This window comes from Octopus sinensis, linkage group LG28 (genome assembly GCF_006345805.1).
Source record: "Octopus sinensis linkage group LG28, ASM634580v1, whole genome shotgun sequence".
NCBI lineage: Eukaryota > Metazoa > Mollusca > Cephalopoda > Octopoda > Octopodidae > Octopus > Octopus sinensis.
In genome coordinates, this window is record NC_043024.1 from 8,061,250 (window position 1) to 8,072,821 (window position 11,572).

General features: G+C 40.9%; 1 protein-coding gene across 7 annotated transcripts in view; it reads left to right on the top strand.

Annotated features, from left to right (window-relative positions):
• Window positions 1-11,129, top strand: part of LOC115225773 (zinc finger MYM-type protein 4) — a 133,434-nt gene extending 122,305 nt beyond the window's left edge. For 6 of the 7 annotated variants that reach the window (XM_036514639.1, XM_029796724.2, XM_029796726.2 and 3 more), the window contains 5 exons: window positions 707-1,135; window positions 1,732-1,857; window positions 3,847-4,080; window positions 7,699-7,819; window positions 10,365-11,129. In XM_036514639.1, coding sequence (XP_036370532.1) covers window positions 707-1,135; window positions 1,732-1,857; window positions 3,847-4,080; window positions 7,699-7,819; window positions 10,365-10,554 — 1,100 coding nt within the window. In that variant the 3' untranslated portion in view covers window positions 10,555-11,129. The remainder of the gene's footprint in view (window positions 1-706; window positions 1,136-1,731; window positions 1,858-3,846; window positions 4,081-7,698; window positions 7,820-10,364) is intronic. The other variant, XM_036514640.1, reaches the window with a different exon arrangement.
• Window positions 11,130-11,572: the final 443 nt, after the last annotated feature.

Genomic DNA, 11,572 nt, shown 5'->3' on the forward strand with positions numbered 1-11,572 from the left:
AAGCTGTATCGGCCCCTTTTGCCTTTCCCTTCAATAACATCAGTGGTGTGGAGAGGGGAGTCTGGTATGCATGGGCGACTCTGGTCTTCCATAAACAACCTTGCCCGGACTTGTGTCTCGGAGGGTAACTTTCTAGGTGCAATCCCATGGTCAGTATCGTGACTGAAGGGGGTCCCCGACATATATATATATATATATATATATATATATGGTTTTGTGTATGTATATACCTTCCTTCTCTGGTGTGAGGTCCCAACTATGGATCATTTGAGTAGTATTAGATCTTATGTCCATTTTGGGATCATTTCTGCCATTGAGATTGTGGGGTCGTGTAGGTCTGAGTTGCCAAATAGGCAAACGGGTGCCATCTTCCCAGTCATATTTCATCATTCCTTTTCTGCCATTTCCAATGTCTGGCTTTCTGAAGTGTTTGCTGAATCCAAAAAAAATGAAAATAAATTGATGTTGATATTCATACTTAAAGCATGCTGGGCAAAATGCCATTAAGCATTTTGTCCATCTTTATGTTCTGAGTTCAAATACCACCAAGATCAGTTTTTGCCTTTCATTCTTTTGGGGTAGTCCTCTCCCTCAAAATTTCAGGCTTTGTACATATAGTAGAAAGGTTATTCATATTGACTTGTTCTGTTTCTTGTGCAATCTTTTACTGAAGTGTTTTTGTTTTTTGTATCTTTTGTATTTGCAGCCAATACTACCTCTGTGCTGAAAGGGCGCCTCGATATGAAGTCAAAACAGGTTGGACGGGGTAACAAACGGCCGGCAGTGACTCCTGGACGTGGGGGTCGGCGGAACAAGCGATCGCGTGTTGGCGACGACGACTCGTTCTTGTTGGAAGGCGAGGAGAACGCAGACAGCCAACACATGTCGCCTGATTCTAACATGAGCTTGAAGTATACTTACGGTGTCTATGCATGGAGACAGTGGGTTCTACAGAAAAATGCCCAACTCGAGAAAGTATCGAAGTCCGGTACGGGCCGTTTAAAACTGTTTAAGACCAATTTGCTGCAGTGCACACCGGATGAGCTGAACTACTCACTTTGTCTTTTTGTCAAGGAAGTACGGAAACCGAACAAGGAGGAGTATTCTCCCGACAGCATACTTTATCTATGTTTGGGTAAGTTACCTTATCGGACACTGTTTTACTGGGGATGTTGTGTTAGCCCTAGTCACATGGCTTGAGGTTGTTAATCTCTATATATATAAATGGCAAAATGTCTGTGTGTGTGTCCTTTATACAAATCCACAATTTTTCAGTTAGAGGGCTCGCACTTTCTATGGTCATTCAAAACTGTCCAAGGGTGGTCGTGCACATCTTTACATTTCCTCAGTCACCCCGCAAAGCCATTAAAAAATCAATAGAAGTGACTTTTTTGTGAATTTTCTATCCAAAACCCAATCAAAATGCCCGAAACTTGATACGTCAATTGAATGCCAGCTAGCTGTATGTGATTGGTCAGAGATTTGGACAGTACTCGCATGCACGCAGCTGTATATGCATGCACTAGCACTATGACCCGGTGTTGCCGGGTCATAGTGCTAGTCAACGTATAAAATTATATCAAAAGTACATTTTTTAGCACTATGACCCGGCAACACCGGGTCATAGTGTTAGTCTTCAAATAATGACAATAAAGAACAGATCTCTAACATTACTTCTTGCTATCTTTATTCAATAATTCTTACGTTTTTGTCTTCTTCTATCACCACCAGGCATTCAACAATATCTATTTGAAAATGGAAGGATTGACAATATTTTCACAGACATGTATTATGAAAAGTTCACTGAATGTCTCAATGAAATCTTGATACGTTATCAACCTAAGATCAATGGGATTGGTAAGTGATTAGTGTTATTGATTTATCTGCTGAATACTGTGTATATTGCTTTTATCTCTTACAGTCATTGGACTGCAGCCATGCACGAACACTGCTTTGAAGGGTTTTAGTTGAACAAATTGACCCTTGTTCTTATTTTTTCTCTTTACTCTTTTACTTGTTTCAGTCATTTGACTGCGGCCATGCTGGAGCACTGCCTTTAGTCGAGCAAATCGACCCCGGGACTTATTCTTTGTAAGCCCAGTACTTATTATATCGGTCTCTTTTGCCGAACTGCTAAGTGACGGGGACATAAACACACCAGCATTGGTTGTCAAACGATGCTAGGGGTACAAGCACAAACACACAAACACACACATACATATACATATATATATACATATATACGAAAGGCTTCTTTCAGTTTCTGTCTACCAAATCCACTCACGAGGCTTCGGGGCTATAGCAGAAGACACTTGCCCAAGATGCCACGCAGTGGGACTGAACCTGGAACCATGTGGTTGGTTAGCAAGCTACTTACCACACAGCCACTCCTGCGCCTATGAGTCTGATACTTATTTTATCAGCCTCCTTTGCAAAATGTCCCATGTCAAGGGAGATGTGAATAAAGTAACATTCATTGTCGAGTGTGTGTATTTGTGTGACACCATATGATTGATCAGGCTGTCAGATGTTGATACACATTGCTGGTCACAGTGCACTTTATCTTTCGAATGATGCCACCCTGTTGGCTCGGCAGACAGGTCGACATTCCCCTTCATTGGAAAGCTACTCCATTGCAGGCTTACCCATTTACAGCTTAGTGGGCTGGAGCCATGTGAAATGAAGTGTTTTGCTCAAGAACACAACACCCCAATCATTTAAGTGGCAAATATACTTCACAATGTCGTGCTGCTATTGTTTATACCTCACTCAGAGATTTATTATATATATATATATATATATATTATCATCCTCATCATCGCTTAACGTCCGCTTTCCATGCTAGCATGGGTTATGATTTAATATGCACAATTAAAATAAGAGATACTAGGAAATATATTAAAAACAGTCCTTCAGCTCAGTTCATAACTAAGCCTGAACAATTGCCTGGAAATACATGGTATGTTATACAAATCTGCCAATTTAATGTGTCTGAAAGTATGAAACTAGGGGTTACACTTTTGTAACAGTGTGTCATCATCATCATCATTTAGCGTCCGCTTTCCATGCTAGCATGGGTTGGACGGTTCAACTGGGGGTCTGGGAAGCCAGAAGGCTGCACCAGGCTCCAGTCTGATCTGGCAATGTTTCTACGGCTGGATGCCCTTCCTAACGCCAACCACTCCATGAGTGTAGTGGGTTGCTTTTTACGTGCCACCGGCACAGGTGCCATACGGGGCTGGTAAAACGGTGGCACGGGGGCCAGATGAGGCTGGCAACGGCCACAATCGGACGGTGGGGCGGCGCTGGCAACAGCCACGTTCGGATGGTTCTCTTACGTACCACCGGCACTGGTATCACAGCTACAATTTCAATTGATGTTGATCGATTTCGATTTTCACTTGCCTCAACTGGTCTTCACAAGTAGGGTTTGTGTCACAAGAAGGAAAGGTATGCATAAGAGGGCTGGCTACGTCCCAGGTAGAGGCCACGGGTTATGGTCTCACTTGTCCTGCCGGGTCTTCCCACACACAGCATACTTCCAAAGGTCTCGGTCTCTGCTCATTTCCTCGGATACTAGGAAATGTATTGAAAACAATCCTTCAGCTCAATTCATAACTAACCCTGAACAATTGCTTGGTATGTTATACAAATCTGCCAATTGAATGTGTCTGAAAGCACGAAACTAGGAGTTACACTTTTGTAGTTGTGTGTATTAAATGATGTTTATCTCTTGCTGTATGGAGTACTTTTTTTTTTGTTAATCCTGCCTATATTGCACCTGTAAACTATATATATATATGTGTGTGTGTTTTGGTAACGCATGGTTTATTCTTTTCTCTGCAGGTCAGCTGGTGTGTCGCATTGAAGAAGAGTATCTATGGGAGTGCAAACAGCTAGGTGCACACTCCCCACACGTGCTGCTTAATACACTAATCTACTTCAACACCAAACACTTCATGCTTAAAACCCCTGAGGACCACATAAAGCTCTCCTTCACCCACATCATGAAGCACTGGAAGAAAACCATACCTGGTAAAGGAGGTTCCGGCCGCAGTGTTTACCTCAGATACTATTGCAGTATGTCTTCGATAGCTTTTGGAGTTCACACTTACATTAGGTCTTAATGATTCTTACCGATTGTGAATTCTAGTAAGACCGTTTCAGTTTAATTTTAGGAATTGCTTTTTTAAATAACACATATGTGTATATACACATACTATATATATATATATATATATATATATACATATATATACACACACACACATATATATATATATATATATTAGGTTGGAAAGAAAGTCCTTTTGCATTTTTGACCTGATCACTTTGGGGCTATATTTTCAGTAATTAGTATAAATTAAGCATTGATTCTTATATTTTAATGGTTTTTCTTTGTTTGTAGCTAACTTTTGTACCATAGCGATTAAATTCACGTTGATTTTACCCATTTAAAATGTATTTAGATATGACCTATATCAGACATTGTATGCTTTATGAATTCAAAAGGGGCACTTGAAGAATGCAAGTGGCAAGAAATATTTGTTCTGGCCATAGAAATGAAGCTCTAAGTGTCTGGACATGCCAGAGATGCCTGGCCCCTTTTTCTTGAAAACTCATTCTCTTGTAGATTCCCCTCAATCTAGACAGCCAACTATTGTTTTTATGGAGAATTCAAAGCAAACTGCTTGACAGCACAATAGTTCAATTCAATTCAATTTAATTTTTATTGGCTCAAAAAGCAAAAAGCAAGGCCATGTAGGGGGACATGGAGTTATGTACAGGGAGGGTGTTCATGCAAAGAGTTCAGGCCATTTCTGGTCAAGAGAGACTTTGAACCGAGCGGTCGTCGGCATCTTCACTATCTCGTCCGGCAGCTTATTTCACGGATCCGCAACCCGGACAGAGAAAGCCCCTCTCCTTCGATTGAGATGAAATGGTCGTAGATAGAGCTTTTCGGAGTGGCCCCGCAGCCGACGCTCTGGAGCAGGAGTGAAGAACAGCTCTTTCGAGAGGTTACACTTTCCGCTTATGATGTTGTGAGGCCATGTAGGGGGACAGGGAGTTATGTACAGGGAGGGTGGTCATACAAAGAGTTCAGGCCATTTCTGGTCAAGAGAGACTTTGAACCGAGCGGTCATCGGCATCTTCACTATCTCGTCCGGCAGCTTATTTCACGGATCCGCAACCCGGACAGAGAAAGCCCCTCTCCTTCGATTGAGATGAAATGGTCGTAGATAGAGCTTTTCGGAGTGGCCCCGCAGCCGACGCTCTGGAGCAGGAGTGAAGAACAGCTCTTTCGAGAGGTTACACTTTCCGCTTATGATGTTGTGAGGCCATGTAGGGGGACAGGGAGTTATGTACGGGGAAGGTGTTCATGCAAAGAGTTCAGGCCATTTCTGGTCAAGGGAGACTTTGAACCGAGCGGTCGTCAGCATCTCGCCTGGCAGCTTATTCCACGGATCTGCAACCCGGATGGAGAAACCCCCACTCCTTCGATTGAGATGAAATCGTCGTAGATAGAGCTTTTCGGAGTGACCCCGCAGCCGACGCTCTGGAGCTTCACACTTTAAATCATAAAACCCCTTCTTGAACTAGGAAAGGTGTCTAAAATTGGTCGGTGAGTCCCCACATTGTCTGGGTGCTTCTCAGCTTAGTCAAAAAGTTGTCTTCTGCTTGGCATTGAAGGGTAGACTTGCTACCCAAATCTTTCCTGGGTAGAATCATTACAAGTGAGGAAGAGTAGGTTTTCTATAATTATATTCAATGAAAATGACTATCATTAGATGCTAATGGAAAAGGAAAGTCCATCTAGCGGCGCGCTGGCAGAAACATTAGCATGCTGGGCGAAATGCTTAGCGGTATTTCGTCTGCCGCTACGTTGTGAGTTCAAATTCCGCCGAGGTTGACTTTGCCTTTCATCCTTTTGGGGTTGATTAAATAAGTACCAGTTAGGCACTGGGAGTCATTTGTCTGTCCTTGTTTGTCCTCTCTGTGTTTAGCCCCTTGTGGGTAGTAAAGAAATAGGAAAGTCCATCTCCAAACCAGGATTATACCTGAAAAAAGTTATGCTGTTTGGTGGGATATGTAGGGTGCAATCTATCATGAAATGCTAAATCAAAATGAAATGGTTAATGTGGAGAAGTGTAGTCAACTGGATGCGATGCACAAAAATTTGCAGAAAAATACTCATTATTGATTGTGTAACGAGGTGTTTCTCTGATATGATAATGCTGGACCACATATTGTCTAAATCACTCAAGAAAAGATCATAGCAATAATTATGCAAGTTTTGCCTCGTCTTCCTTACTCTCTTCACCTTGCTCCATCTGATTATTAACTTTTCAGATTATTACAACATTATTTAAAGGGGAAACAGTTTATTAATTATGAAGAAGATTAAAATGACTGAGGTTTTTTTTTTTCGCTTTTGAAACCTGAAGTATTTCATACTGAAGAGATCAACAGTTTGCCAAATATGTGTAATTATGATGAGGGGAAATATTATCTTAACCCTTTAGCATTTAAACTGGCCATATCCGGCCAAAAGTATTCTGCCTGTTTTATGTTCAAACTGGCCAGATCTGGTCTCTCACACCAACCCTACAATATCGTTTGAAAGATTAACAGCTACCTCATCAAAATCTCATAGCTACAAGATAATGCATGATTAGTTCAAAACAGGCATTAATTTTGGCAGAATAATGTGAACACTAAAGGGTTAGATAACCCTTTACCCTTTGTTACTACTGCTTTTGTTTCAATTAATTTTGAAAATTATTAAGGATTTTAGTAAAATAACTTGGTCATTATTTAGCTTGTGAACAACAACAAAAGCATAAAAGTATGCTTGTGTAGTATACTTAAAATTAGATGGCCTGAACACATGGAGCTATGGCAAAGAACAAATCAAGTTTCGATTAGGGAGCAAATATTTAAGAAAAAGTGGAAGTGGATTGGTAGCACAATTAGAAAAGACACACCAAATGTAGCAAAAAGTGCTTTACAGTGGAAACCGGATGGATATAGAAAGAAAGGTAGGCCTAAGAACTTGTGGCGTAGATCAACACAAAAGGAACAAGAGAAAGGGGGACATTCATGGCAGAGTATAAGTACAGAAGCAAAAACTTATGCGACATGAAATTTATCTATAAGTGGCCTATACTCTGCATTGGAGGGTTAAAGGCAGGAAGAAGATTATTTAGCTGGTGTTTGGATCATAAATTAACATGAAACTTTGATGGAATGTTTTTAATTCAGATCACTTTGCTTGTATCATAGAACCAAGGATGGCCTTAGGTAGTTTGGTATCAAAAGGTGAGATACATTAAGACCGAAGATGCATCTGTTTTTTCCCCATCTTGAAATGCAACCAGAAGACTTACTTTCCAACCCCAGTATATATAATATATATATGTGTGTATATAATATCTTCATTTAACAATGTCTAATACCACTAATGGCTATGTCTCTTTCTTCTATTCTTTTATGGCAAAAAAGGCTGAAATCTGTGGAAATTACAAAAACGGCTGCTTAATATTAATCTGTGAGTTGTAAACTAAAACAGACTTAAAATCTATGATAATGGTAGACAGGTTGTAGTTGTCCATACGATTTACCTTGGCTCACCTGAGCTGTAGATGATCTGTTTTTGTCACATTTGCATTCCACAAAATTTCTGTCTACTTTCTGCAGATTCTGAGATTGTTAACCAAAAGAAACGACGTGAGGAAATGCCTGCATACGAGCAGTGTGAGAACCACGACAACCCGTTAAGATGTCCTGTGAAACTTTATGAATTCTATTTGTCGAAATGGTAAGTGTTGGCGTCTCGTGGTCTCTGTTTTTGTAAATTTTGGTTTCTGAAAACAGTGGAGATTTGGTAATTGCTTGGTCCTGTGTTGGAGGTAAATTGCTAGCTTAAATGGACACAGTGGTCAGTGTTCATCATCATCATCGTCATTTAGCGTCCGCTTTCCATGCTAGCATGGGTTGGACGGTTCAACTGGGGCCTGGGAAACCAGAAGGCTGCACCAGGCCCAGTCTGATCTGGCAGTGTTTCTACAGCTGGATGCCCTTCCTAACACCAACCACTCTGTGACTGTAGTAGGTGCTTTTTACGTGCCACCGGCACAGGTGCCAGATGAGGCTAGCAAACGGCCACGATCGGATGGTGCTTTTTACGTGCCACCGGCATGGAGACCGAACGAAGCTGGCAACGGCCACGATCGGATGGTGCCTTTTACGTGCCACCAGCACAGAGGCCAGTCAGGGCAGTGCTGGCTACGGCCACGTTCGGATGGTTCTCTTACGTGCCACCGGCACTGGTATCACAGCTACAAATTCCATTGATGTTCTTGGTAGAATTTATGTCAGGGCAAGAAATTAATCCTTTTGTTATCGTATTTCTCATCATTGTCATTTAATGTCTGTTCTCCATGCTGGCCTGGGTTGGACTTTTTGACCGGAGCTGCCCAGGCTCCCAGTTTTTGTTCTGGCTTGGTTTCAACAGCTGGATCCCCTTCCTAACACCGACCATGTTACAATGTGTACCGGATGCTTTTTACGTGGCACCAGCTATGTTGAAATATATTGGTTTTGTTTCAGTTACTTTTTAAAATAACAAAGAATTTAGTAAAATGCTGAGACCCCCTTCGGTTACGACTGACCATGGGATTGCACCTAGAAAGTTACCCTCTGAGGCACAATTCCGGGCAAGGTTGTTTATGGAAGACCAGCAGCCACCCATGCATACCGGCCTCCCCTCTCCACGCCACCAGTGTTATCCAAGGGAAAGACAAAGGTCAATACAGCTTGGCACCAGTGACGTCGCAACTCATTTCTACAGCTGAGTGAACTGGAGCAACGTGAAATAAAGTGCCTTGCTCAAGAACACAACACGCAGCCCGGTCTGGGATTCGAGCTCACAACCTCACGATCGTAAGCTTAACACTCTAACCACTGAGCAAGACCAGCAGTCGCCCATGCATACTGACCTCCCCTCTCCAGTGTTATCCAAGGGAAAGGCAAAGGGGCCGATACAGCTTGGCACCAGTGATGTCACAACTCATTTCTACAGCTGAGTGAACTGGAGCAACGTGAAATAAAGTGTCTTGCTCAAGAACACAACACACAGCCAGGTCCATGATTCGAACTCACAACGTCACGATCGTAAGCTTGACGCTCTAACTACTGAGCTATGGCGCCTTCACTTAGTAAAATAGCCTTGTCGTTATTAAGCTGGTGTTTGGAACATAAATCGGTGCTAAATTTTGCTGGGAAGTTTTTACCAAGAGTCACTTTAAAACTGGAAGATTGTATCATAGAGCCAAGATGAAACTCAGGCAGGTTGATTATTGAAAGGTTTAAGCCAGTGCTTTGCTGATTCTGTCCCATGACCAGATATCATAAAAGATGGTTCAGTGTGATAAAGCATTCAATCTCTTTTTTTTTAAACCATATTTGTGTTGAAATATGCTGCTTGTGTATCAAACAAGTTTGAAAACTGCTGAGGTATTATGAACCTGGTGTTTGAAAGATTAAATTTATATGAAATTTTGATGGAAAATTTTAACTAAGATTCACTTTAACTCTTTCATTACCATATTCCTGCCTTCGTTTCAGTTAATTTTGAAAATAATTAAGAAATTAGTAAAATACCTTTGTCATTGTTAAGTTGATATAAATAATGCATAAATGCGCCCTTTTTAAAGCCTAGCCAGGCTCACGGGCCCGGTTTCCCAGTTTCTATGGCGTATGTGTTCCCCAGCTGGATGGGACGCCAGTCCATCGCAGCGTTACTCATTTTTGCCTGCTGAGTAGACTGGAGCAACGTGAAATGAGGTGTTTTGCTGAAGAACACAACACGCTGCTCGGTCCAAGAATCGAAACCACAATCTTACGATCATGATGCTGACACCCTAACCACTAAGCCACGCACCTCCACGTTAAGTAGATATTGTAACATAAATTAACATGAAATTTTTTAGGGAAGCTTTTAAGATTCACTTTAACTTTTTGTTACTATATTTTGGTTAAAATATAGTCTTAGTTTCAATTAATTTTGAAAATAAATAATTTAGGAAAATAACTTTATCATTTTTTTGTTGTCTTGAGGGAGTCATTATTAGCATAATGATAGGTTTGATTCTACTTATTTCATTATTGATCAAAAAAGAAATGGAATTGAACCTGTGCATGTGTTGTTATTGGCGTAATGACCCTCCCAACAAAATTTATTTCAATGCACGATTTCACATCAAGAATCTTCCAAAACCAAAAAATATATAAAAAACCAAACATTATTAACCCCTTTTTCTTTTATCTGTGCGTGTGCGTCTTTTTTTTTTTTTTCTTTGTAGCCCCGAGAGTATTAAAAACCGCAATGATGTCTTCTACTTGATCCCGGAGCGATCCTGCGTACCCGACAGCCCCGTGTGGTACTCAACCCAATCCTTATCCAGTGACATAATGACCAAGATGCTGAACCGAATACATTTGGTGAAAGAAATACAAGAAGCTTGTATAAACACACAACCAGTCTATATGTAAAACTAAAAACATCTTTCCTCATTTCTTCTCTCAGTCTCTTTTATCCTTTTTTTAAAAAAAAATTTTTTTTTTTTTTCAAAATTTCCGTCATCTTCTCTTCGTCCCCTATTCCTCCTTTTCTCTCTCTCTCTCCCTCATCCTCCATCACCTCATCTTTTTCTTCTTCTTCTTCCCCCTTTTAAGTGAAATTTATTTTTTATTTATTTATTTTTATTTTCTTATGATTTTTTTTTTTGGTCCCCCACCCCCAACCCCCAGCATCACCATCACCATAGCATGGCATAACATCATAACGTCGTGCCGGTTTTTTACATGTTTGCTTCACATCGTACATCGTGCATTGCATCTTGTCACACATTGCATCACACAATCGCATCGCATCACATCACACCACCACATTTGCATCACATCTCAACACCCTGCTCCATCCACCATTACTTCCCTTCTCAAGCCATTTGGCTTTACGGCCACCCCTCCTTTTAGAGACAGCTCTCCGAATCTTCCAATTCTATAACAAGAATTTAAAGAAAGACCATCATGAGATATCATAACAATAATAAGTAATAATAATAATAATGATAATAATAAACCAGATAGTTTTCTATTCAAGTTGTTACAGCAAAAAAAAAAGTTTTTTTTTTTGGCTTTCTACGTTCCAGTATTCCAACCTCCTACCCCCACCATCTTCTCCATCTTTCTAGTCACATCATCATCATCATCATCATTATTATTATCATCATCGTTATTATTGTTAAGGTAGTGAGCTGGCAGAATCGTTAGCAGTCCGGGCGAAATGCTTAGCGGCATTTTGTTGTCTGTCTTTACGTTCTGAGTTCAAATTCCGCTGAGGTCGACTTTGCCTGTCATGCTTTTGGGGTCAATACATTAAGTACCAGTGAAGTCCTGAGGTTGATCTAATCGACTGGCCCCCTTCCCCAAAAACTTTGGGCCTTGTGCCTAGAGTAGAAAAGATTATTATTTTTATTAAGGTGGCAAGTGGCATTTCATCAGCCCTTAT